This window comes from Podarcis pityusensis (genome assembly GCF_964106645.2).
Source record: "Podarcis pityusensis genome assembly, chromosome: 13".
Classification (NCBI taxonomy): domain Eukaryota; kingdom Metazoa; phylum Chordata; class Lepidosauria; order Squamata; family Lacertidae; genus Podarcis; species Podarcis pityusensis.
In genome coordinates this window covers 34,342,607-34,370,529 of record NC_138038.1, presented here as the reverse complement: position 1 = coordinate 34,370,529, position 27,923 = coordinate 34,342,607, and the positions used below count along the sequence as shown (strand labels likewise).

The 27,923-nt window shown below is 49.3% G+C and overlaps 1 protein-coding gene across 1 annotated transcript; it reads right to left on the bottom strand.

Annotated features, from left to right (window-relative positions):
- Positions 1-2,100: 2,100 nt before the first annotated feature.
- LOC308460712 (uncharacterized protein) lies at positions 2,101-25,105 on the bottom strand. The gene is made up of 5 exons (XM_080977212.1): positions 24,969-25,105; positions 19,166-20,308; positions 7,429-7,555; positions 5,823-5,876; positions 2,101-5,191 (listed from the first exon to the last, which is right to left on the bottom strand). Exons 2-5 carry the CDS (start codon positions 20,267-20,269, stop codon positions 3,867-3,869), a joined length of 2,610 nt encoding a protein of 869 aa, XP_080833338.1. The 5' UTR covers positions 20,270-20,308; positions 24,969-25,105; the 3' UTR covers positions 2,101-3,866.
- Positions 25,106-27,923: the final 2,818 nt, after the last annotated feature.

Below are 27,923 nucleotides of genomic sequence, written 5' to 3'. Positions count from 1 at the left end.
TGTGTCGTTTTACCTGACGTTTGGCTGCATTTTTATGGTTGTTTTGACAGCTGCTTGGCCTTTCATTTGGAAGGAAGGGCTGGGAAGATATTTCGAAACTAAATACATTAAAACATATTTGTTCTAGACTTGAAGGAAGTCTAAATTATGTGGAGAAAAGGGCTTTGAAGCCATTGGCTCCCCCTTGTGGCCCAGAATTTGACAACAGTGAGCAGCAGAGACATGCATGTGCTTCAAAAGCTAAATAAACATGTTATTGTTATAAATAATATCTATATTATTAATTTTTATTATATTTGCATTATACTATTAATTAATATTAATAATATGTGATGTTGCATTTTGTTTTCATTTGTTAGAAGCCGCCCAGAGAGTGTCTGGGCTAACCCAGACAGATGGGTGGCATATAAATAAATTGTTGTTGTTGTGGCTGTGATCCTAAGCACCTATGTCCACAAGAAAATGCTACTGCAATAAACAGTTTTATTTCTAATAAAAGAATATTAGGTTAAGAATATTAGACTTGGAGGAGTCACTTCTGAATGTTGTTAATACAGAATACGTTACCAAAAGGTAGTAGTCCTGTAGTTCTGGTCCCTAGTGAGGAAACACAAAAGGTCTGGAGGGTGGCAACATTAGACATGGGCCTTTTCCGCAGTGGCTGCCCATTTATGGAATTCTCTCCCCAGGGAGGTTCACTTGGCACCTTAATTATGCTGTACAGCTTTAGGCACCAGGCAAAAACAATCCTTTTTAAGCACGTTCCTATTGACCGTACATGTTTCTTTGATAGATTTAGTGTTTTTAGGATTTTGTGAGCTGCTTATGATTTGTGGTTTCAATTGTTGTAGAACACTTTTTGAACACTATAGTAGGAAAGCATGTTATAAATAACACATAATAAGTAGTTTATTATTAAGATGGTTTACTGATCTTCATTTGAGGGGCGGATGGGGCTCGTTAACCTGGGAAGGTAGCTCCATCTAGGACAACTCAGACCATAAACCTCTGCTGCCTTGCAGGATATCCTTGGGAGATGAAAAGGCTAAGGAGTTGACCCTACACAAATCTGGAGTAGAGTCCCCCGAGGGTAGGATGGCAGCTTGTACGCCTCCTTCCGGCAACTCCTGCAGCCAAGCTGGTGCCAAACATATTGCTCTGCTTTCCTTTGGAGCACATCAGCAAGGCCGAGAGAGGGATCTTGTCATCTGGGCAGCCCAGGACCTCCACACACACTGCCCAGGCTTGCGCCCCAGGGGGTCACTTCAGTGCTACCACCTTGGTTTGACTTCACCCCTAGAGGTGCACTCCATTGTCTTTTGAGACAGACACATGCCAACAACTACCCAAGTGGAGGGCCAGGAGCATGGGCTAGGCCGGAGGGTCACTTGTTTGGGCCATAAGCCGATGGCCTCCAATTCCTGGAGTTAGGAACAGTTACACCTAATATGGCCAATCACTTGAAATTTGTCACTTAGTGTTGAGGCCCAACAGGAACCTCAAGTGTTTTTGCCCTGGCTGGAAGGTTTCCTTGAACTCAGATAATGCTCCTCGCTTCCCTGGTTCGAAGATAGAGAGGGGAGTGCCAGTGCAGAAACTAGCTGACCATACAAAGATGGTTGCTTGGTCCCTGCTCCTGCCAACCTAGCAGTTTGAAAACACATCAAAGTGCAAGTAGATAATTAGGTACCGCTCCAGTGGGAAGGTAAACGGAGTTTCCGTGCGCTGCTCTGGTTCACCAGGAGCAGCTTAGTCCTGCTGGCCACATGACCCGCAATCTGTACACCGGCTCCCTCGGCCAATAAAGCGAGAAGAGCGCCACAACCCCAGAGTCGGCCATGACTGGACCGACTGGTCAAGGGTCCCTTTACCTTTCAAAGATAGAATTCACATTTATTGCTCTTCACACTTTTAACTCTGGCCCACCCCCGCCAGCATGCAGTCCTCTAGCTGAAATATTTCCCTACCTGCTGCTCAGAGTCCTATTAGTGATTTTTATAAGAAATATTGTGCTAACTTAAGTCTGGATTCTGAGGCGAAAAAAAACCTGATGGTGCTCCCTCCTCCTCCTCCACAAGACAGAAAATTGCACACAAGAAGCCGTTTGTAGAAACCATTTATTTTTAAGTTATTTCCAAAAATGAGTTCGTTCTTGCTTCTTTAGGAGGTTCAGAGTCTCAAATGTGGATCCAAAAGAGGAAAAGAAGAAATGCAGCAAAAGTTTTTTTGTGGGGGTGGGTGGGAGGGGTGCGTCGGGGCAGGAATACACTTTCCTCTTTCCTTCACTAAGGGTCAACAAAGAGAGAACCTGAAGCCTATAATGGGACACGGGTCTTCTCCTAGATTCCAACCGTTGTGGGGTTATTTGTGAGGCAGAGCTAAGTTCAAGCTCAAAATGTCCCTCCCTGCTCACAAAAGGCAGCAGGGCTGGGCACACCCCAGTTCCTCCCTGTTCATCTCCAAAGATCTGCTTTCTTAGGCTGCAATCCTAAATGCACTTACTGAGGAGTAAAAGCCCTATTTAACATAGATCAAGATGCCTTTGTCTTCCTCTCCAGCATTTAATCCAGGCTGGTTGTACTGATTTTCTGCTGAAACCTCTTGAAAACAGCCACTTATATAAGGCTGTAAAACAGCCCCCGTCCCCTAAGAAGGAAACCTTGCCCCCCCTTGATTTCCAAGAAGGAAAGGGAAGGAGGAAATAGAAGTGCCTAGCAAAAAGTGCTCTGGAGGGGAAAAGTTACACAGCCAGCCCTGCTGTTAGGCAGCGTGACACAACTGCCTCAGGTGGCGGATAAAGAGGGGTGGGGAGCAGGCAGCGCTGTATGCCGCATGCCCAAGCTAACCTGCTGCCCTCAGGCATGCAGGATGCTGTCCTGTTGCCAGTGCTGAAGCAAGATGCAACCTCCAGGCTAACTGGCATGGGAGGCGGCGACCTTGTCTCTTGCCTCGGGCAGCAAAGTGTCTTGGGCCAGCCCTGGAAAAGTACCACTGATGGAAGGATCACTCCTGCTTCAGGCTCTTTTAAAAATCAGATTTATTAGTTGGAATCTTTCCAAAAGGGAGGGGAAGCTGGAAGGAAAGAGAAACTGTTATTGGGAATTTGCCAGATTTCATCCAGAACCAGGCTCTGTGGGGGAATCAGGGAAGGTGCTGTTTTCCCTAGTGCTACAACCAGAGAAGCAGAGCTTGCCCAAATTCTCTCCCTTTTGCACATGGAACGCTCAGAAAGCAAAGGCGCCTTGTACCACGCAGACACCCAGCCGTCCTTTGGCTCCACAGCATGCAAAGTCACCCTTCACGACCCTCTCATGGTGTGGACTCACTGATTCAACTCGCTGTGTGTGGCAAAGCAGTCAGATAGGAGGACAGAACTAGCTGGAGAGGCAGGGAGGAAGGCTTCTGTCACATGATTCAGGAAATGGACAGTAGTGTTCTAGCTGCTGCAGGTAGCAAGGGAGACTCCCCCCCCCCACCTCCCCACAGGTTTTAAGTGCTCCCTGTAAATGCTACATGGAGGCAAAATCTAGAGTTAGAGCAGCGGAGCCGAACCTGGCCGCACAAATGTCCCAAACAGTTGCCCCAAATTTTGGGCGACAGGAAAGTAGCACATGATCAGAGATGGGTGTGTGGGCGTCCCTGTCCCAGAATCCTTTGCAACGTGATCCAACAAGGCTGGCTGTCCACTGCTGCACCACAAGGAGCTCTGAGGCACTTGTGTCTCTGACCAGGTGGGGCAGCCACACCGAGCGGCAACCTTTCTCCGTTCTGCTCTGCGTGGAAAGGACTCGGGCGGCCAGATCCTGTGACCATCGTCCCACTCACCCATCCAAAGGTTCCTCTCCTAACCCCCTAACATCCAAATTTCAGATTGTTACATGGATGGGGCTCTGGAGGTCGTCATCAAGGTTCTCCATGTCAGGCATGTTTGGCAGGTCCGCTCCCCCGTTGGACTCTCTCAAGTGGATCCTCTGGTGGTAGATCATGCTGTGCCTTCGCCGGAACCTCACCCCACACTCCCCACACTGGTACGGTCTCTCCCCGGTGTGGATTCTCAGGTGGCGCGTCAAGTGAGACTGCCGGCCGAACCTTTTCCCGCACTCGACGCACGGGTAGGGCCTCTCCCCGGTGTGCGTGATCCGGTGGCGGGTCAGGTGAGACTGCCGGGTGAACGTTTTCCCGCACTCGGCGCAGGGGTAGACCTTGCTCCCCAGGTGGGTCTTCTGGTGCCTGGTGAGCCCGTACAGGTCGTGGAATATCTTCCCGCACTCCATGCACTGGTAGGACTCCTTCTCGGTGTGGGTTCGCTGGTGGGCGGCCAGCTCCGACGGCCAGATGAACCCTTTGCCACACTCGGTGCAGAAATAGCGCTTCTCCCCCGTGTGGATTCTCTGGTGCGTGGCAAGTTCGGACGGCCACCGGAACGCTTTGCCGCACTCCCCGCAGACGTGGCGCTTCTCGGCCACGTGGCTTCCCAGGTAGGCGCCCAGAGGGGGCAACTGCCCGTTGCCGTTCCTGCAGTCGGCGGCCAGCGGGGAGTTGTCACCGGTGTGCATTCTCTGGTGCGCCGCCAGCTCCGACGGCCACTGGAACCCTTTCCCGCACTCGGCACAGAGGTAGTGTTTGTTTTTGTTGTGGGTTTTCTGGTGCGTGGCCAGCTCCGACGGCCACCGGAACCCTTTCCCGCACTCAGGGCAGAGGTGGGGTTTCTTGACGGTGTGCGGCTTGGCGCAGTCGGCAGCCGGAGGGGTCTTCTCGCCTGTGAAAAGGCTCTGGTGCATCGTGAATTCCGGCGGCCACTGGAACAGCGCCTCGGAGTCCATGGCGTAGTGTGGCTGTTCGCCTGCATGGATCCTCTGGTGGATGGCGAGCTCCGTCGACCACCGGAACCTCTTGCCGCACTCCGTGCAAAGATGGCACTCCTCACCCATGTGCGTCTTCTGGTGCCTGGTGAGGTGCGAGGAACGGCCAAACTGCTTCCCGCACTCGGCACAGTGGTAGGACTTTGGCCTGGTGTGAACTTTCTGGTGCAAGGCCAGCTCGGATTGGCACCGGAACCGCTTCCCGCACTCAATGCAGGGATGGCGTTTCTCTCTCACTCGGATCCGCTTTGGGTTCAGGTGTTGCACCATCCCGTTGAGCCTTTCTCCAAATTCAAACTGGGGGTCTGCTCTGCTGGGAGTCCTGGTACCTGGTTTGGGTGGTTGGGGCGGGGAAGACAAGAGAAAATTCACAAATTTCATAGGTATGAATTCTAGAGCTGTCACTCAATTAAAGCAACGATAGTTGATCAATGCATGTGTTTTAGATAGAGGTTTAAGCCCTGCAGTTCTGTTCACTATTATCTGGCAGCAAGTCCCACTGAATACCATCGCACCTTGGTTCGTAATCCATTCCGGAACATTCAAAAACCAAGGCGCGGCTTCCAATTGGCTGCAGGGGCTTCCTGCACTCAATCGGATGCCGCGGAAGCAACGTCGGATGTTCGGGTTCCAAAGAACGTTTGCAAACTGGAACATTTACTTCCGGGTTTGCGGTGCTCGGGAGCCAAAACGTACACGTACCAAGGCGTTCGAAAACCAAGGTACGACTGTACAGCGGGATTTACTTCAGAGCAAACATGAATAAGATTGCCCTGTAACTGGATTAAGTCAGCATACAAAAAAGAGGAAAAAAGAGGATAGATAAATAATGCTAATTGCTTCAACATGATTTGTGTGTTTTTCACAGCAAGCACCACCTTGGAAGAGACGTTTCCCCTTCTCTCTCCAACATTAGAAAATGCATCTTCTAAGATGCTGCTTGCCACCTGCAAGACCCACCTGAGCCTCCTTCATCGGCTGAAGAATCCCACGTTGCTTCGGTGTCAGAAGAACCTGTGCAGGGAAAGAAACGAGTCAGGTCCGACTGTGACATGCCCTCCGTCACACGCATCCACACAGTATAACAGGATGTTTTAGACAGAGTACTGATATGCCTTCATCTGGATACGTTTAACTCCATCCCACAAGTGCCCCAGAACTACAAAAGAAATTCATTGAAACAGGTCTACAGTACAGACTGACAACTGGAGAGGATCTCTAATGCACCTGAGGCAAGGGACCTTGAGAACTGTGTTCGTCTGTATGGCCATGAAAAGTAGAGAAGAGTCGGGATTTGATATCCCGTTTTATCACTACCCTAAGGAGTCTCAAAGCGGCTAACAATCTCCTTTCCCTTCCTCCCCCACAACAAACACTCTGTGAGGTGAGTGGGGCTGAGAGACTTCAGAGAAGTGTGACTAGCCCAAGGTCACCCAGCAGCTGCATGTGGAGGAGCGGAGATGCGAACCCAGTTCACCAGATTACGAGTCTACCGCTCTTAACCACTACACCACACTGGCTCTCACTTTCAAGTAGAAAGTGTACTACATGTGTTACTACTGTGTCATTTTTACAGAAACAAAAAGACCCAGACTTATTTGTCCCTAGGCTGTTTCCTTCCCAGAAAGGTCTTCAAGTGTTATATAATACAATCTTTCTGGTTGTAGATACACAGCCTCATAGAAGTGAATCAGTTGCAAAATGTGCAAAAGCTATAGAGATCCATAGGCAGCTTTCCAAGAATTGCTGTGGGGTACTGCTTTCAATGTTGACGTTTGTTTAAACATTTAGCACTGAAAAGTGTACTGTTAGCATTCTTTCTCGTATCTTTTGTGTTGTATAGAATCATATATTTGTTTTTGGAATTTGAAGGTCCGTGGGCAATTAAAAAAACTTTACTGGAGTTCAATTAAGGCCCAAAGACCTAGATCAAGTAGGAAGGTCTAACAACGAACCTGAAACTCACTTCAAACTACATTTTTCAGTTCTGGCAGGCAGCAGCCCAATGGTTTGCACAAACCGGTTTGGATGATTTGGGTGACACAGCAAAGTGGTTTGTACGAAACTAGAGAGTGAAATTAAACTCACAAAGGAAGGAGGGAGGAGACTTATGTCTGATAATCCAAGCTATAGTTTGGAGGATAATCTCAACCATCTGGGTGTGATGCTAGCCATCACCCTAACCTTGAAAGTAGGGTGAGAATAAATGTTTAGCTCAAGGGTGAGGAGTTTGTGGCTTTCAAGAAGTTGTGAACTCCCATCAGCCCCAGCCAGCAAGGTCAGCAGTCGGGTATAATGAATAGTCAGGTATGATGGGAGCTGCAGTTCAACAACACCCTTGGCATACATAACAGATAAAGGCATTTGTGTACCGAAGAGAAGTAGGTCAAGGAGCTAAGCCAGGCTTCCTCAACCTCGGCCCTCCAGATGTTTTTGGCCCACAACTCCCATGATTCCTAGCTAGCAGGACCAGTGGTCAGGGATGATGGGAATTGTAGTCTCAAAACATCTGGAGGGCCAAGGCTGAGGAAGCCTGAGCTAAGAACAGGGAAGCGAGGATTCTTACCCAGCAAACAGATATCCACATCACCCCTCTGCTCGGCCTCCATGCAGGCATCTCCCTGCTCGGCATCTGACAAGGCTTGGTCATCATCGGGGAAATTCACAACCACCTCCTCAAATAGGTCTGAATCCTGAAATAAGCAGAGAGACACATTCGACAAAAAGATCGATCAAAGACTGTTTAATGTTAAACTAGCTAAACAAATGAACGGACAAAAAAGTAGGGCTTTTAGCATGGCTGCCTCTGTTCTGTGAAATAGCATTCCTGTCCACGTAAGACAGGTGCTCACTAGCGGCACTTTCCAGAAACACCTGAAGACATCTTTGTTCGGACGGGCTTTCCCAGCTGGCTAAATGGGTCTTTGCCACAAGTGTCTATTTTGTATGGTTTTAAATTCACCATTTTTAATGATCTATAAGTGTATATCACCTTGAGATGGTTGTTTAGAAAGTGGTTAATAAATCAGTACAGTCGTACCTTAGAAGTCAAATGGAATCCGTTCCGGAAGTCCATTCGACTCCCAAAATGTTCAAAAACCAAAGCACGGCTTCCAGTTCGCTTCAGGAAGCTCCTGCAGCGAATCGGAAGCCCCATCGGACATTCGGCTTCCAAAAATAGTTTGCAAACCGGAACAGTCACTTCCGTGTTTGCGGCGTTTGGGAGCCAAAAGGTTCGAGAACTAAGCTGTTCGAAAACCAAGGTACGACTGTAATATTAATTGTTTTGGAGGGGCGGGGGGAGAAGGAAAGCAACTAAATCCAGCTGCCATCCCATGTACTACAATTTGGCTTTAATAATGTCTTTAGCTCTGCCTTGATTTATTAAGAGCTGCACGAAAAGCAGAACTCTATGGTACAGTTCTTACTAGACTGTACCATTTTACACTGCAAGCAGGGGGATACCCCAGATTATTTGTGCTTTTACCTTGTATTTTTATGCTGTGAACTGCCCTGATATCTATAGATGAAGGGTGGTGTCAGGGCTGCCTCAAGTCTCAGCTCACAAAAGACCAACGCCTTTCTTTTCTTATATACAAAAGTGTTTATTGCAGTTCATTGTTTGCTTCAGATCCGAGGCGCGCAGCCCTACGTCTGCTAGGCTTAGACCGCTGAAGTCCCTTCTGAATCTGTCCCCGCCCTGCACCAGTTTAAGAGGCTTGTGCTGCTCCACCTCTTTCTCTCTTTCCTTTTCCGCAGGGTCTTTCTGCCCGCTGGGGTTTCGCCCCTCCTGGATTCCTCCAACACGGAATCAGACTGCTCTTGCCCCCTCCTGCGGGCTTTGGGACCTGGCCCCTCCTCCGGGCTCCCTGTACTTCCGCGCGCCTCTACATTTGAACTTGGCGCGCGCCCCCAACCTCTAACTTTCCTTTTGACAGCTACGCTACTCCCTTCACTACTCCCCTCCCCTTCCGGGAGGGTGGCTTGCTCCGACCTCCCTCCTTTCTCTACTGCCGGAGCCGCCTCCCCTGATACACTGGAACCTCCACCCCCTTCGCTGCACTCTGGCGGGGAGGCTGGTCCTGACGCCCAGCTGCCACTTTGGGATCCCCCGCTGGCCCCCTGCTCCTGACAAGTCCCCCCTGGGGCTCCCCTGGCCTTGACCACCGGCGCCCCCTTCTGGGAATCCTCTGATTCGCTGGAAAGACTCATGGAATCTCTAGAGTCATTGTCATCCTCTTCCTCGCTGTCCTGGGATTCATCCCCATCGCTCTCCATCTCCTGCCTACCCTGTGCCTCTGTCCCTGAACCCCTGACATCCATCCCCCCCTCGAAGCCCCCCCTTCCCCCCTCCCGCTGCTCGGGCGCAGGTTCCGGGAGCTCCGTTGTAGCGGGGGTAGACGCTGGATACAGTTCATCGACGTCGATCTCCTCTGCTTCCAGTTCAGTGTATGCGTGCTCGAAACCAGGGTCCTCCCCCAACACATCCAAACCCTTCCCTCCCCCTGTTACTTCAGGCGATGCTGCTTGACAAGGCCCCCTTCGCCACCCCACTTCTGGTTGATCGTCCCACCAATAAGAGCGGTCCGTGTCCACCCCCGAGCACGATCCCCTTGGAGGGCTCGATTCCGGCGTGGTCTCCTCTGCGGAGGAGAACCCCCGGAAGGTGCTGCCTGAAAGTGTGGGCATAAAAAGCCAGTCGTCAAAATACTCCTCTGGCATGGGCCTGTGTGGGAAGAGTGCATGGAACTCGTCTTTAAGAAGAGGTTCCTCCAGAGCATAATCTGGCACCCAACTGTTGGCGCTGGCCGGGGTACCTTCCCTGGCGAGGAGGTATTCCACTCCCTCCTCCCCCCATCTCGAGTCCAGAATTTCCGTGACCTCGTTGAGTGTCGGGGTCCTCGGTGACTCCCCCCCCCTGGTGATTCGCTACGTGGGTCTGGTGCCGTCCCTGGCTCCTGAAATCTGTGTGGGGCCTTGTAGGGTGTAAGCACCGACCTATGAAAGACCGGGTGCATTCGGGAACCTTCTGGGAGGGTCAACCGAAAAGCTACGGGATTGATCCTGCCCTCAACTTGGTATGGCCCTAGCTGTTTGTGTCCTAGCTTCTTCTTAGCTAACGACTCGGCCGGCACCGCCTGGGCTGCTAACCATACCCAGTCCCCCACCTGGATGTCTTCTCCTGCCCTCCTGTGCCTGTCTGCCTGCACTTTGTAGGCGTGTTTAACTAGTTCCAAGTGCCGTCGTAGCTCCTCGTGGACCTCCTGCAATTCTGCTGCTAAATGCTCAGCTCCCTGCGACTCCCCCTGCGTCGTTGTCTCCAACGCCGGGAAGGTTCTGGGACGTCGCCCATTGTTGGCGAAGAACGGTGTCACCCCCGTTGACGCGTGCTTCGTGTTGTTGTAGGCAAACTCGGCCATCGGTAAGTAGTCCACCCAAGTTGCAGGCTTTTGATTGGCGTAACATCGCAGGTACTGCTGCATGATGGCGTTGACCCTCTCCGCTTGGCCGTTGGTTTGCGGGTGTCTCGCCGACGCTAAGTTGATCTTGACATTCAGGATGCCCAGGAGCTTCTGCCAGAAACTGGAAATGAATTGGCGACCCCGGTCGGACAGGATGGACCGCGGTAAGCCGTGCACCCGGAACACGTGGTCTATGAACAGCTTGGCGGTCTGTTCCGCTGTTGCCACCTTCGCGCAAGGAATGAAGTGCGCCATCTTGGTGAACAGGTCTACAACCACAAGCACCGCCGTCTTGCCCCGCGAACTGGCCAGATCAGTAACAAAGTCCAGCGCCACCCGTTCCCACGGCTGTAGTGGCGTCTCCAGCGGTTCCAGCAATCCCGCTGGCTTCTTGTGCACTGGCTTGGACCTCTGACAAATGTCACACCTGGCGACGTAATCCGCGACCTCTCCCCGCATCTGGGGCCACCAAAAGTCTCTGGCTACTAAGTCCGCCGTCTTTTCTTTGCCGAAGTGACCCGCGCTGGGTGCGTCGTGTAACTGCTGTAAAACCTTCGCGCGGAGATCGTCTCCGGGCACGTAGAGAGCACCTTTGCGGGTCAGCAGACCGTCGCGTATCTGGAATTCGCCGTCCTTTGCTGTCCCTCTTCGCACCTCCTCCATCTTGGATTGTGCGAACGGATCCGTCTGTAGCGCGCGTCGTACCGCGTCCAGGTCCACGGCGGCGGAAGCGCACGCCCACGCTTGCGGTGCGAAAATGTGCCTGGCTGCCACTGGTGCCGCTTCCTCGAGATACTGCGGTTTCCTGGAGAGCGCATCCGCTATGACGTTGTTGTCTCCCAGGATATACTCTATCCGGAAATCGAAATCCGCAAAGAACTCCGCCCATCTCATGTGCCTCTGGCTCTGGAGCTTCGCCGTGCGCCAATACTCTAGGTTCTTGTGGTCCGTGCGGACCTGCACGGTGTGCTTGGCTCCGATAAGGAAGTGCCGCCACGCCTTGAAAGCCGCGTGGATGGCCAACAACTCCCTGTCCCAGATGGTGTAGTTCTGTTCCGACTTGCTGAGCTTCCGGGAATAGAAAGCGCAGGGCCTCCAGTTCCCTTGCGGATCTTCCTGCAAGAGGACGGCCCCCACTGCTCTGTCAGATGCGTCAGTCTCAACCCGCATGGGCCTGCCGGGATTCACTTGTAGCAGCTGGTCTTCGGACGCGAAGAGACTCTTAAGTCTCCTGAAGGACTGCTCCGCCTGGTCCGTCCAGGTGAACTTTTTCTTCTTGGAACTGAGGGTGTCCGTGATAGCTGCCGTCTCTTTCGCGAAACCCCTGATGAACTTGCGGTAAAAGTTGGCGAAACCGACGAACCTCTGGACCTCCTTCCGATTGCGCGGACTATTCCAGTCCAACACCGCGCGGACTTTGGCGCTGTCCATGGCTAGTCCCTTGTCGGACAGCCGGTAGCCCAGGAAATCCACCTCCGTCACGTCGAACTGGCACTTCTCCAGTTTGGCGTAGAGCCTGTGCTCCCGTAGCCTCTGCAGGACCTCCTTTACGTCTCTCTCGTGAGTCTCCTGCGATTCTGAGAAGATCAGAATGTCGTCGAGGAAGCATACGCACTTCTTGTAGAGGAGTCCTGCTAGCACGTGGTGCATGAATGCTTGGAAACAGTGGGAGCCATTTTGGAGACCAAACGGCATAACTCTGTATTCATAGGTGCCCAGCGGCGTGAACATGGCCGTCTTCCACTCGTCACCTTCCCTCATGCGTATTAGATTGTATGCTCCACGTAGATCCAACTTGGTGAAGATCCTCCCCTTCCTCACCGTCGCGAGCAGGTCGTCAATCTTGGGCATGGGGAAGGCCTTGGGCTTTGTCATCGAGTTGATGGCCCTATAGTCCACAATGAGCCTTTTTTGGGGCGTGTCCTTCTTCTTCACGAAAAACACAGGACTGCCCCCCACGGCCTTGGATTCTCGGATGAATCCCCGCTTCAAATTGTGATCTATGAACTCCCGGAGTTCCTGCATTTCATCTTCAGACATGGAATACAGCTTCGCAGTCGGCAGCGTCGCCCCTGGTAAGAGGTCAATTGCACAGTCGTAGGGCCGGTGGGGTGGTAATTGGTCAGCTTCCTTTTCACAGAAGACCTCCAAAAACCCCTTGTACTTGTGGGGCACTGCCTGCACCATGCCTAGATGCAACTGCTGCCCTTCCTCCTGGCCCTCCTCCTCCTGGCCTGTCTGGATGCAATGTTGTGCGCAGTAGGACGAGCCAAAGGTGAGCTGCCGCTGGTACCACGCTAATGATGGGCTGTGTCTATCCAGCCAACTCATGCCTAACACTATAGGCGTGTCTGACAGTTGGGTGACATTGAAACTGATGACCTCGCGATGATTCCCAATTTTCAGCAGCATGGGTGGCGTCTGTTGTACCACTTGCCCACCCAGCAACTTTCTGCCATCTACCGTGACGACGTTCAGAGGCAGCGTGGCTGGTAGTAGCGCTATGCGATGCTGCTTGATGAACTGCATCCCCACGAAGTCTGCGTTGCTCCCTGAGTCAATCGTAATGGGGACTTCCAGGGTGAGTCCATTAGGTAGCTGGAGAGTAGCAGTGAGCTGCACCACTGGCTTGGGTGGTAAGGGGTCTGTAGGCTGCAAAAGCGCTGGGGACTGCTTCACTGACTTGCCTGGTGGAGCCCCAGCATCTCTGCTTCCATCCAGGCATTCTCGTTTCCCTGAAACTGTTCTCCTTGGAACTCTTCCCCTGTTACTGTTGCTAAGGCTGCAGTGTGCTTCTGGAGCCTCTGGGGACACTCTTTAGCCATGTGCTGTGGGCTGTCACAGATGTAACACTTCCTGGTCCCTCTAGGAGGCTTCGCCTTGACTGCTCCGGACGCTGAGGCTCCGGCAGCTGACTGAGCCTTTGCACGACCCAGCTCCATTGGCTCCTCCCCTCCCTTCAGCATAGGCGAGGGATTTGTACGTCCCAGGTCCCTGGGAAGAAGAAAAGGAGGCGCTCTAGCTGGTGGGCGGACGTGACGCCCCTCCTCACTGTGCCAAGGGCGTTCTTCGTGGCGCACCCCTATCGTGAGTGCCCTCTGGACGACGTCTGCTAGGGTTTGAGGTCTGTCTCCCCTAGCCAGCTCATCTTTTACTGAGCCATGAAGCCCCTCCCAAAACAAGTCTCTCACTGCCAGGGAGTCTTTTTCCCAGCCCAGCACATTCAGCAATGCAAAAAAGCGAGAATGGTACTGACGCACTGTAGCCTTGCCCTGCCGCAATCCATGCATCTCCTGGCGCGCCACATCAACGTCAACGGTAGATTGGAAGCAAGCGTCCATGGCTTTGATAAATTCGTCAGAGTCCCTGCGGGCAAGACCATCTTCGCGCCACAAATTGCGTAACCAGGTTCTAGCTTCCCCATGCAAATGGGACACAATAAAGCCTACTTTCTCCTCCTCATCTTTGAAGTCTTTTCGAAGCAAATGCAGCGCGTATAGGACGTCTGCTCTGAAATTGGGATAATGCTTCAGGTTCCCATCGAAGTGGGCTACTAAATTGCCCCCCCTTCGTCTGAGAGCGATTCCCTCTGATCTGGACCCCGGGAACCCCTGTTTGCACGCCTGATCCCACCGGGCTTGCAGATCCTGGCATCGCGCTTCTGCTTCGGCAACTGTCTTCTGAGAGACCCGTACTGCAACGGAGAGTTCAGCGACTGCGTTTTGCAGGGTCGTTATCTGCTCCTCAGTAGTCATGTCTGCCAAACTTCGTGAGCTTTGCAAAAAAAAAATTTTTTGCAGTTTTTTAGAGAAGGGACTTACTGTCAGGGCTGCCTCAAGTCTCAGCTCACAAAAGACCAACGCCTTTCTTTTCTTATATACAAAAGTGTTTATTGCAGTTCATTGTTTGCTTCAGATCCGAGGCGCGCAGCCCTACGTCTGCTAGGCTTAGACCGCTGAAGTCCCTTCTGAATCTGTCCCCGCCCTGCACCAGTTTAAGAGGCTTGCGCTGCTCCACCTCTTTCTCTCTTTCCTTTTCCGCAGGGTCTTTCTGCCCGCTGGGGTTTCGCCCCTCCTGGATTCCTCCAACGCGGAATCAGACTGCTCTTGCCCCCTCCTGCGGGCTTTGGGACCTGGCCCCTCCTCCGGGCTCCCTGTACTTCCGCGCGCCTCTACATTTGAACTTGGCGCGCGCCCCCAACCTCTAACTTTCCTTTTGACAGCTACGCTACTCCCTTCACTACTCCCCTCCCCTTCCGGGAGGGTGGCTTGCTCCGACCTCCCTCCTTTCTCTACTGCCGGAGCCGCCTCCCCTGATACACTGGAACCTCCACCCCCTTCGCTGCACTCTGGCGGGGAGGCTGGTCCTGACGCCCAGCTGCCACTTTGGGATCCCCCGCTGGCCCCCTGCTCCTGACAAGTCCCCCCTGGGGCTCCCCTGGCCTTGACCACCGGCGCCCCCTTCTGGGAATCCTCTGATTCGCTGGAAAGACTCATGGAATCTCTAGAGTCATTGTCATCCTCTTCCTCGCTGTCCTGGGATTCATCCCCATCGCTCTCCATCTCCTGCCTACCCTGTGCCTCTGTCCCTGAACCCCTGACAGGTGGTATACAAATTTTAATAATAATAATAATAATGTACAGAGAAGAGCAGGAGTAGGCATTTCACTCAGATATGAATTCCCCTACCAGCAGTCTAAAGATTAACAACCCAGCAAATTGTAACATGTGATTCTGCTGATAGCATAGCTTGGCTGCAATTCCACCCTTATGCGCTCTTTTGGAAATGTAGATTTTATAAGTGCTCTTCTAGGATGCGCCAAGGCAGCTTCATTAGGATGGTTTTTAAGAGACAATAGGACAGCCACTCCATGAACCAATATTCCTCAGCCTAGAGTTGAACGCGATACATCGCCCTCAAGGTGGCTCACAAAACAAGATTAGCACGATAAATATACACACAGAGAACACAAAGAACAAGCCAGAATTGAGATCCTGGAATTTTTGCTAGGGCTAACATATGCTATGTTAAAGTCCATATTCTGCATTTCATTGCCATGCAGATTCCAGAACTCTGGAAGGGCGGAGGAAAAGGCTGGGGCTTCTTTGCTTCATATCCTAAGAATTGGAAGGCAAAACTCTGCCTATTGTGTGCTCTCCATCTGCTTCTTGATTTCCTGCAGGAAAGCTGCACACACAAACACAGAATTATGCCAGTTGTGATCTTCTATCAAACCACACAAATGACTGGTGTAAATCCATCATTTCTGATGCAGAGTCACAATTCCTGACTGCAAGGGGGGGGGGGGCTCTCTTAGCAAACAGCTCTTTTCTTTCCCCCCAATATGCTTCAGCCTGGGAGAGGAGACATCTTGCCCACAGTGTTGGCTTGTGAAGAATGGCAGATGGCCAGCTACTAGGAGGAAACCCTTTGTTTCTGGGCTGCAGGACTACAACTCCCAAAAGCCTTTGTGTGGATTTCGGTGAATCTGCTGTGAGCGGCAGGTGCAAAAGTCCTCTGGGGTTTGTAGGCAGCCATAACAGTGTTTGTAGGAGACCAGGAGGACTGAAGAGGGAAAGCTGGGAATAAGAGATAAGAGGCGCAGCTCTGAATTGAGAGCTGAGTTTGTAGAGGCTGCTTTCAGGTCCTGAAAATAAGAGGAGTCTTAATGGCCAGAGGGAGGAATAAAGAGACGTGAGACTTCAGAGATGATTCAATATATTTTGGTGCCTCACGCACAAAGCTCAAGCTGGAAAACTATAAAAATAAACAAAACTATTGACTATTTGTTCTCTTTAGTGTCACCCAGCAACACGCATTTTCCAGAAAATTTAAAACGGGGGGGATATCTTCCTTTGTAAATTAGGGCAATTTGTGTTGGAGAATTTCCAGTTTGCATCAGAAAATTTCCTGATACCCTAGAGAGCAATCTAATTTAGCATATTTATTTGACTTGTGTTTGGTAAACAAAGCTATATATATATATTTAAAAAACCCTTCTAAACAGCCATGCTTGCAAATATTTATTTGCAACTGGCACCCATTCACTGTTTACAAATCAACTTGCAAAATGGGGAGGGGGGAATTCTCTGGAAAAATTGCCTCTCCAAATACCTGATGGTAGCCCCAAAAGTCACCACTCCTTAAGGTAAACTGCCCTGCATAGCCAAATGGGGGAGGGACACTAAGGAGGGAGGCAGAAGACAGCCGCATTTTATGTTAACAAGAGCAGGACAAACATAGTGCTGCCATTCACACCCTTTGACCTTGATTCCATACTCCTGGAATCCCAGTTATTTGCGATTACTCTGCTGTTAAGGAACACATCTGCTGGGTGCCTCAGAAAGCAGCAGTCCCTCTCCCTACAAAATATCTCCATCCTCTGCAATGCCTAATATAATGTAATGTCCACAGAAGGCTTGTGTTGTGACATCAACACTGCTTGAATTTGGCCTGTTCTGGTTCCACTTTGCTGGCTGCTACTTAGGGGCGAGTGGGAATACTTGGAACAACGTGATGTCATACCTGCCATTTTGTATTGCTAGGCAGTATCAGGAGAAGTAGAGAGACAAGACACAAGGGCTGCTGTTATTGGAGGTAACCAGGACTCCTCTGTAACGACTAGTTCTGAGAAGGCTAAAAATTCGACAATTGCACCAGCCAAGGCCGAAAATATGGAACATATCGTGTGTTATGTGAAATAATGAAAACAGAGCATTTTTTTAAAAAAAGAAGCATAATAATAATAATAATAATAATAATAATAATAGCAATGAAAAGCTTAGTGGAAGAGCTCCCTGGCATCTTGATTGAAAAAAAACCAAACCTCATAGCAGGTGATGCAGAAGAGACCTGTCACCTGAGACCCCAGAGAGCCTCTGCTAAGTCAGAGGTGACAATACTGGGCTACAGTGACAAATATTCTGGCCACGGTGCATAACAGTTTCTTACGTCCCAAACCATCTCCACATTTTAATTACACCAAAGGGCAGAAATTAAAGCAACCAAGCTATGGCTCTGTTTCAATTACCAAGCGTTTTGGCTCATTTCAAAAACTCGGCTCCACGTTTTGATGCAGCTAATGCGGAAGATGCCACTGCCTTGGCAATTTTACTGTGCAATCCTATACAACAGGATTGGGGCAACTGTGGCAGGGGGCGTCATGAGGACGTCAAGCGACTGATAGGCGTGTGGTCTCCCCCACCTGTCAAAGCTGACCTATGGGTTGAAGGGAGGGGTCTGCTTCACCTGTGCATTCCCTGCAGAGAATATGCTGGAGAAAACAGCAGGATAGAACCATGCCCCCTGTCTATCAGCTGACATCACCCAGGTGGGAGGAAATGGCCTCATTGGCCAGTGGCCTGGAGGTTCCCCACACCCGCTAAACGTGTCTGCTCAACCTCACTGAATTTGAATAGGGATCCCTAAATTTATTTATAAGCATTTCTAAACTGCTTAATATTTAAAAATCTCTAGGCAGTATGCAAATACAAAACATTAAAAAAACAGTATCCAAAAAAGAAAGATGCAACATAAAAAGCTGTAAAACTGTAGTATTATAAGAACAGGAATTTGGTCATAGGAAGATCCAATCCGATGGGTCAGAGAAAGCCTGAGCAAAAAAGGCACATCTTCTTTACAAGACACCTGAAGCAGACGACAGGTGATGCCTCACAAATGGCAGAGGGAAGGATATTCCCCAGTGCAGGGGCAATGGTTGAAAAAGCTCATTTTCAGGTCACTACCCTGTGATCTTTCATAAGGTGAATATAGAATTACAGACTTAGAATCTGAAGGCCTGGATCCTGGGCATTATCAGGGCCTCATCCTGTATGAACCTATCCAAAGTATTAAGTTCAGCTGACAAAATGCTGCCGATGGGTCCAAATTATCCAGAAACTAAACTAGTTTACCCACAAGGCAGAGGTTTTTTGGTGACTGCTCCAAAACGCCCTTCCACAGGCTAAATGTTTTACTCCTCCCTCCCTCCTGGCATTCCAGAAGTAAATAAAAGCTTTGGGGACTTTGCTGTGCTTTGGGGACTTAGCACAAAATACATACTCCCATTGTTTGATTGTTTTATTATAGGAGCTTTCAGCCCAAACACTGAGGTCCAGCTCCGAGGGCCTTCTGGTGGTTCCCTCACTGTGAGACATGAAGTTAAAGGAAAACAGGCAGACGGCCTTCTTGGTGGTGGCATCTGCTCTGCGGAATGCCATCCCGTCAGATGTCAAGGAAATAAATACTATACAACTTTTAGAAGACATCTGAAGGCAGCTCTTTATAAGAAAGTTTTTAATGTTTAATGTTTTATTATGTTTTTATATTCGCTGGAAGCCACACAGAGTAGCTGGGGCAACCTGTTCAGATAGGCAGGGTACAAATAATAAAATTGTTGTTGTTGTTTTAAGTAGTTTTATACTATTTATATCTTTTTTAAAATGTTTGCGAGGCTGATTGTACACGATTTTGAGAGCCTTAGCTGTAAAACAAATATGTCATCTTTAAACAGATATATTATCTTACGCAAACTGCTGAGGTTTTTCTTATCAAGTGCTATATAAATCTTTTTGTATAAATAAACAAAATAACCATTAGCTACAGCAATAACAACATTGTAAAGGCAGCCCATGCCCCAAGGACAAAATATGCCCATCACACCTGCCCCCCATCTGTTGCTAGCACCCCACCACCATTTCCTTCCCATCTCCGCCATAGTTATGGGCCTATCTCAGCAGGTCAGCCCTCACAAAGAAACTTGTCCCATCCGCAAGCCACAAGATTGTCCTTGGGGGTGGCGTATGGGATGAGAAAGGGGGTGGGGGATGAAAAGCATCTCACCTCCTCTTCTGCTCTCTCTGCCTCTTGCTGCTTCGACAGGAACTCCTCTGCCAGGGCCACGGCCCGTGCGCAAGTGTCCGGGCTGCATTCCCACACGCGGCTCCGAATCCCCGGAGGGAGGACTGCCAGGAACTGCTCCAGGATCAAGACATCCAGAATCTGCTCCTTGGTGCGGTTCTTCGGCTTCAGCCAATGGTTGCAAAGCTCCCAGAGCTGACCGCAAGCCTTCCGTGGCCCCTCCGTCTCTTGGTAGCAGAACTGCCGGAAACGCCGGCGGGCCGTCTCTAGGGTGAAGCCACCCACTCCCGAGGTGGACGTCCGCGTCTTCCCGATGCTCCCTCGGTCTGCGTTGCCTGGGGTACTGGGCTGGGTTTCTTGCTGGCTCTCCTCTGCGTATGGAGCTGTCCATGGGGAGGAGGCAGGGTTCTCTGCTGGCTCTAATGCTGTAGTAGAGAAGGCCCCTGACTCAATGTTTACGGGTGCTGCCTCAGTCGCTGGGGAAGCATCTTGCGTTGGTGGTGGCTGCACAGTTGCAGGAGGCGGAGCTCGTGGGGCCTGAGACACCTCCTCCCACTGGACCTCCCAGCGCTGAGGTTGTGGGGCTTCTTCTAGGACCTCCGGCTCAGCAGCGGGTGGCACTTCCAAGCCCAGAAGTTCCTCCACAGTCCCAGTGCACACCACAAGTAGGGAGTCATCTCCTTCCTCTGCTCCCACAGCCTCTCGTACAGGCCCCGTTGGATTCTCCTCATCCTCATCTTCTTCCTCCTCCTCTCCTCCTTCTTCCTCTTCCTCATCCTCTTCTTCTTCTTCCTCCTCCTCCTCTTCTTCTCCCTCTACTTCTTCCTCTTCCTCCTCCTGCTCTTCCTCTCCTTCTGCTTCCACCACGACTTCCGCCTCCGCTTCCGGCTCCTCCTCCTCTTCTTCCTCCTCCTCCTCGATTGTGATTTCCGGATAGACCCCCTGCTCAAGCAGCACTTTAAAATGGAGATCCAGCTCTCCCGATCCCTGCTCGGGCTCCATTTTGTCTTCCAAAAGGTAGACCGACTTCTCCCAGTTGTAGACGGAGGTCTGGCCACCGAGGCCCCAAGTCTCACACGCAAACATGGCGGGAAACTAGGAAGTGTTTACAGGGGCGTTGTCTCCCTGAAAGTGGGTGGGGGAAGAAAAAAAGGAAGGCTATCACCCAGTTTTAAGAAACCTGAGCCATTTAATCAATTGAAAGTCATTTTCTTGAATTGGTTATATGAATAAGAGCAGGAGTTCTGAAGAAAAACAAAATACTTTTGTTTTTAGGTGATGCAATGCACATGCCAGGGGGGGGGGATCTCAGGTTAAACATTCCCTTCTGTGTGTGAGGGAAGAGGGAACACCTCTTCTAAGAAGGTACCAGCTGCCCAGTTTTTGTATTTATAATTATATAGTTTTGCATATAATAATAATAATCTGCCACTTCACTAATGCGGGCTGCTTCAAAACATATAACTGATTAATGAAACTGATTCATGAATGAAACATTGCAGTCCATTAAAAAGGGGGGGGGACAGAGGAAGGGGGGAAGTTGAGGGGGAAAACAGCCGGTGTTGAGGAACATCTTCCTTACACAGTCACCCCTAACTCCACTGCAAAAAGCCCAGGGAGAAATTATTAGGATGGCCATCAGTAAAATCTCCTTCCAGTTTGATTCCAGAAGAGAGATACACAGCCACTGTCTCTCTGCTTCACTCATGGCTCTCTCACTCCGAGCCATCCTGCACATTTAGAATCTTCACCCAGCCCACATACTGCAACTCTTCAAGAGGCAGGTAGGAAATCAGACTATGGAGTGATTCCCCAAGGCCAAAAACACCATGTCCCTGGATACTGGAATGTTAGACAGAAGAGTTATTATAGCCCAGCCTTCTCTGTTCCGTTCCTAGGGAATTTCTTATTACGGTGCACATTCAAACATGCAACACCTCCCCCCCCCCAGCATTCCACAATGGGACAGCCTTCGCAGGGTCTGTTTTTCTGAACATGTAGATCAGGTTCTGTGTCTACTGGCCAGATGGATAAGAGAACGGCAAGTACATCTACTACAACACAACACAATGTATTTTCCCAGCTTGGAAATACGGTGCAGCACTCTAGAGGCTATAGCAAGGCCAGGAAGTGCCATTCTTTTGCCATTTAGCTACTTGCCCAACGAAAGCAGCAGACTTCATGGCTCTGCTGCTGCTGCTTCTCTCTCTCTCTCTCTCTCTCTCTCTGTCTCTCTCTCTCCTTTTCAGAGGCTCAAGTTCCCATTTGTTTGTACAGTGCCATACTCAGTGCTGATAGGGTGGTACAAAGAATGATAATAATTTACCAAGGCCACTTATTAAGCCAATATAGCACAGTGGCTGGAATGTCTGCACTCCATTAAACATTAAAATTTCAGAGTACTGGGTTTGACCTCAGGTGATTTCCCCCGATTTTCAAAATTATGCAAAATTTATTTGCAGTTCTGTTTTAAGTCGTCGGTCACATATGATCACACAGGACCCCATTTGGTGTGACTTAGCATTACATCCAAACCTAGGGCTCATGGTTTGTCTTGCTCCAAAAAGCTGTAGCCAAAGGTCTGTTATTGGCTTACTGGCCCATGGTTAGTCTGGAGCAGGCTTCCTCAAACTCAGCCCTCCAGATGTTTTGAGACTACAATTCCCATCATCCCTGACCACTGGTCCTGCTAGCTAGGGATCATGGGAGTTGCAGGCCAAAAACATCTGGAGGGCGAGTTTGAGAAAGCCTGGTCTGGGGGGACTGGGGTTTATTGTAACAGTAAGCCAAACTATGGCTTAGCTCTGTATAGTGCAGGAGGAGGAGGAGGACCACTGGAATAGAGACATGGCCACTATTTCTCCTCCAAGTACCTGCACACTCATTCATTCATGTTTAGCCATGGTTTGGCTTAAGTGTTACAAGCAAATGAGGCCACGGATGAACTCCCCCCCACCACCACACACACTTCTACTCCCCTTAGGATGGTGACACCTGTTGACATTTGGTAACTACCTCAAATACAAACGCCTCCATCATCCTTCAGCATTAAGAATATTCACAAATATTCCCTCCTATTAACTATGACGCACCTCTGCATGTGGTCAGTCTCACAGCTCAATAAACTAAGCAAATGTAAGCAGCAACAGTAAGTTGTACAGAAATGTAGGAACTTTATACTAGCAATCGATACATTGTGCTTACAGATGACTATGTACCAAATTCTAACTTCCAAAAAAGCAACAAAAATGGAAACTTTCCACATTTACAATTAGCTAAAGGACAAGTACTAGGAAATGTTCCCACCCTCTCACCATACTTTTTCATTTTAACAAATGCAATCTTTCTTTCCCCTACCCCCACCAGTGTTGAAAAAGTATTGTTCATCCTCAGGTGTATAAGCTAGGCGCCAAATGGCTCCTTAAACCAAGGCTACAGCCATCAAAACAGAATGTCTACTTGCCATTTTGGGGCAAGATGGATCTAAAGTCTTATTTTTTTCAAATGACTGTCTGACTGTGATTATCAGTTAAACATCTGGCTAGTTCAGATGAAAACCTTGAGTTAGGTTAAGAACTCTGAGAACTTAAGGAAGAAAAGTCGTTTTATCCAGGGACAGTCCACATATACATTGCCCTTTTCCTAATTCTTTTTCTCAGTGGTGACAGGGACCATTCATAACATAAGAATATTATTCACAACCGTGAGCAGGGCAGTGGGGTGGGGTAAGTGAGGACAAGATACAATTAACTATAACACTGTTCGCTGCTCTTGCACAGGCTGCACAGAAAAAGCATTTTGGTTCCTGAAATTCATTCTGATTGTGTTGCAAGTGGCCAATAGCAAAATTGCCTGGTGCCTGGCTAATTTCGAACACTGTTCATCAACATATTTTGATCAAACCTCACACGGCCAACTTCAAGTGATTATTAATTTGATAAAACAGGTTTTTTGTACTCCAAAATTGGTATGGTGGCATATGCACCCTTTCAATTAAAGTAACTCTATATTCAACACTGGAGATTCCCTTCCCTCAATATTTCTTTAAAAAGATTCACCTAGATCATGCATGTTCAACCGGTTGATCGAGATCTACCGGGCGACCAAGGGTTGTCTGTGGTCGACCATGGTTGACTGAGCGATCTATCCCCCCCCCCAAAAAAACTCAACAACTCTGGCCAATCCAATGGGTAGATCACTGCCAGTTTATTTATAGTGGGAGTAGATTGCAGTCTGTTAGAAGTTGGACGTGTCTGACCTAGATGTTTCCAAATCTGCCCGCCCCCCCCCTAAAAATTTCAAAACATGAACAGGAGCAAGACCAGCACTAATAATCTTTTGGAAAACAAAGCACATGTTACAAAAGGAGCACCTTTCATATGCACATTTGGACGTACAAATTTCTACATAAAGGGATTTCAATCTTAAAAACAGAAATAGACACTCATCCTTCCAATGGGTATCAACTGCAAAATTCACACCGACAAATCTTCACAGCAGACTTTAAGAAATGAGTCAAAGTATTGGAACCACTGGGAAGAATCAAAATTAGCTTCAAAGACTTTTCACCTGGGAGTTATAATAGCAGACTTGAAGCACAAATATTTAGAGTTAACTCTATGCCCAAAAGATTCCCAAACTGCACTGCAAGTCATCCAAGCAGTCTCTGCATGTCTGGGCCACTGGAAGCCACAGATTGGCAGCAGAAGTGGGGGGGGGGGCAGCGAGGGGAGGAGCCAGGGCCGCTTGGGGGAAATGAGCATGTTTACTAATGGTGAGAACATAGTTGATCTACTACCACCTCCCTGCTCACTTTAACAGAAGGACTTAGACCAGACATTCAATTATTTGTTCACTATTAGGGCGAAGCACTTGATTGATCTGTTAATTAATTAATTGGCAAAAGGATTACTGTGCTAACACCAAAAGGGGGAAGGGGAGCTGAAGTGGTGATTCAGCCTCCTTGTCATTTTTGTTAGGTTGCTTCCACTAAACAGGAAGCACCCACCTCTTCCCAAAGACCAGGGTAAGGCAATCAGCCACCCACACCCCCTATACAAAGTGGGGTGCACTCCGCTCCCCACCATCAGATGCAGAGACACAGCCCCCCACCTCCATCTTTCTAACTGTAAACCTCCTTCCTTCCCAGATGGCTCAACTTTCCACCTCTCCCCCCCCCCCCCAGCCACCCACATCTTAGCTTCCTGTCCTCTTTCTCCTACCAGAAACATTTCTGCCTAGCCCTCCCCTGATTAACCCCTTCCCCTCTCCCAGGAGAAGGGTCTCTCCCCCCCCCCATGTGGCTGAAAAAGGCCACCTCCCTGCGACCACCACCCTTCCCAAGAACAAAAAAGAAGGACCTTGACCATTCATTGCCCGGCCTTTCCCCCGCCCCCGAGCCCATCCCTTCGCCCTTACGCACAGCTCCCCCTGCCTCTCCACCCCATCGCGGCAGAGAGAGGCACTGGTGCATTTGCCAGCCCTCCCACTAGACTCGCCCCCCCCCGCCACCCCGAAACCGAGACAAGGGGAATGCAGCCATTTTGCCTCTTTGATGTGGCTGGGGGTGGGAGGGGCAAAGCGATGGCTCATGTTGCGCTCCCCGCTCGCTCTCCCCTGCGCTCCCAGCAACCACCCCCCCTTCCAATCGGTGACATCTACCTAGGATTTGGGGGAGCAGGAAAAGCGCCCCCCTCCAAATCCAGCCCACCCACCGCCCTCTCCTCCCCCACCCCCGCTTTGCACGTGGCTTTGCAAAACGGAGAGGCCGGCCGCTGCAACTCACCCTTCGGCGAGGAGAGCCGGTCTTCCTTCTCCCGCCCCCTTGCACCAGATGCGGCTACTTGGGGGTGTTGCAACCCCGAACCTCTCTCTCTCTTCCGTGCCCCCTCCTCCCCCCAAAAAGGCGGAGCAGGAAGGCGCCTCCTCCTCTTCCTCCCTCCCCACGTGGGCGCCAGGGTATTAACCCTTTGCGCGCTTCGGACGACCAGCTCTCGCCCCCGCCGCTCATCAACGCGCAAATCAGATGCATGTTCCTCCAGTTTATGGTCATTTTCTTCTTGTCGTGGATTTATAGGAGCCGAACCAGTGTCCAAAGTGGTTTTTTGGGGGGATGACCCCACTTTTCTCTAATCTAGGAGAACGTATTTCGAAATAAAACCCCTACGCATTAGAAATAATAATAATAATAATAATAATTCACGTCTGAGATTTTTCAAAGCTGCTCACAGGAAATTCGTTTAGCGTGGAGTTTTATCACCCTCCCATGGAGATCACGCTTCATTTTGTTCAGACACAAGCGTGCAGTTTCTTCCTTTGTAACCATTTCCAGAGGGACAGGCCTGTGGGTCTGCTGCAGCTCACCCTACAAAGGAATGTCTTGTGGCATCTTGAAGACTTAACAAATGTATTATGGCATAATAAGCTTTCATTACTGGACTACAGACCATTTGATTAAATGGACCCCATAAAAGCTTATGCTGTTAAAAATAATTTGGTTATCTTTTCAGGTGCCACAAGGCACTCTGTTAATTTCTCCATTTACAATCCCCCACCCCCCAAACTCCCCCACGCCCCCCAACTAGCTGGAGAAACCTAACTTTTTTAAAGGTCTTGGACTCAAATAGTCTATCTAGCACAGAGTAACAGTGACTGAAGCCACTCAAACACAGCACAATAAAAATGATTAAAATTGAAATAAAAAATTTAAGGTCCTATATATATATATCTCAAATATTTCTCTGATAGGTCGGAGGAAAATGGAAAAGCCTCCCCATTGTCTTTTTGTTCACAAATCCTGTCTTAAGGGTATGTCTGTGTATGACTAGGGTGAGCCTGTGACCTGGCTCAGTTCCTCCGTATTTATCATTACAAAAGACTGGCCAAGCTACCCAGGTAATCCAATCAAGTGACCATTAATAGGTAACCTGCCAGACAAGAGATAAACAACGCACTCAGATTTCTGTTGTAGACCGCCTCTTCTGTGATGTAGGTATGATGTATCTGGGGGGGTTAGTTTTGGGCTACACCCCTTCTGTGATGTATGTATGATGTTTCTGTGGGTGGTCCTGGACTCCAGGGTGGGCAACTTAAAATGTCTATATAAGGGCAGGCACACTTTTGTTCTGGGTCCTCCTCCTTTCCTGTGTGTGAGGGGAGCACCCTGTTGCAACAGTTCAATAAAGATCAGGCTTACGAGCTGCTTTGCTTCCCAATATTCTCTGGTTGGCCTCTCTTATTTTCTCCAACTGATGGAGAACCTACAAAGGACTCTATAAGGGCTCTTGTGTTCCCCATAAGGGAATAAGGGCAGATTTTTGTTTCTTACAAAATAAAATGAACAGGGCCTGAACATTCAAAACAAGCAAAACTGTCAGGCTGGCACCAACTTCAAACAAGGCTTTTTTAAAGGGAAACAAATGAAAGTTAATAAAATAAATAAATGATATTAATGCTAGTTAGCACTTTGCAAATATGTCATATAATCTCTTTTTTCCTTGAAAACTTGATTTTTTTTTGCAATTAGGAAAGTGACCGGAAATGAACTGAAAAGTATGGGATGATGTATAAATGCCCCACATGAATTATGATGAATGCTCAATAAAGGTGTATTCTGGAGGAGCCCTCTCAACACACTTAAGCCACATTCATACTGATTTAAATGTCATGGCTCCCATATATGGATGAGTGAACCTGTCATTTCTGGTTTCTCTGTTTCTCATTTTCCCAGTCTCAAATTCAAATCCCCACATTTCTGCTACAATTAGCAATTAAAAAAACCCAAACTCACCAAAATTTATCAGCATTTTTAGGATGAATTTCTCCTAATTAGCATATTTATGTATGTGGTTTTGGCACACACACAGAGCGCAATTCCCCCCTGATAACACATATTTCTCTGTTATTTTAATTAATATATGCATTTTATGTGCATTTCCCTCAACATAAGCATTTTTGCACGCACAGTTTGGCTGACGAATTGCATCACACAGTTTCAAAGGGCAGCTGTGTTTTGGTTTGCGTATTGGTCCAAGAAGTGCCAGTTAGGTAGCTTTTCATTAAAAGGCAAGCTAAATCAAATTTCTGCCCCATTCCTACAATTCTCAGGCATTCAGTACTCTCATTGAGCAACAGTTCCCAGGTTGATTTTAGGGAAGCTGTGATAGCTAAACCAGTGTTAAATCAGTTTTCATGAGGAGTCTAGATTATTATTATTACTATTACTACTACTAGGGACACATGGGTGGCGCTGTGGTCCAAACCACAGAGCCTAGGGCTTGCCGATCAGAAGGTCCCGGTTCGAATCCCCGCGACAGAGTGAGCTCCTGTTGTTCAGTCCCAGCTCCTGCCCACCTAGCATTTTGAAAGCACGTCAAGTGCAAGTAGATAAATAGGTACCACTCCAGCGGGAAGGTAAACAGCGTTTCCGTGCACTGCTCTGGTTCGCCAGAGACGGCTTAGTCATGCTGGCCACATGACCTGGAAGCTGTCTGCGGACAAAATTCTGGCTCCCTTGGCCTATAGAGCGAGATGAGCGCCGCAACCTCAGAGTCATCCGTGACTGGACCTAACGGTCAGGGGTACCTTTACCTTTACTACTACTACACTACACAACTACTACTACTACACCATTACTACTACTGCAACTGCTACTACTAGCACTACTGTACTACTACTGCCACTACCACTGCTAGTACACTAGTACTATTACTACACTCCTACTGCCACTTCTACTATCCAC

What these genes read in the sequence shown, in the direction of transcription:
- LOC308460712 (XM_080977212.1), bottom strand. Translation starts at nt 20,269, where the DNA reads ATGTTTGCGTGTGAGACTTGGGGCCTCGGTGGCCAGACCTCCGTCTAC. An exon ending in TGTGGATATCTGTTTGCTGG is followed by an intron (nt 5,877 to 7,428) that starts GTAAGAATCCTC and finishes TTCCCTGCACAG; the next exon opens with GTTCTTCTGACACCGAAGCA. An exon ending in AGCCGATGAAGGAGGCTCAG is followed by an intron (nt 5,192 to 5,822) that starts GTGGGTCTTGCA and finishes CACCCAAACCAG; the next exon opens with GTACCAGGACTCCCAGCAGA.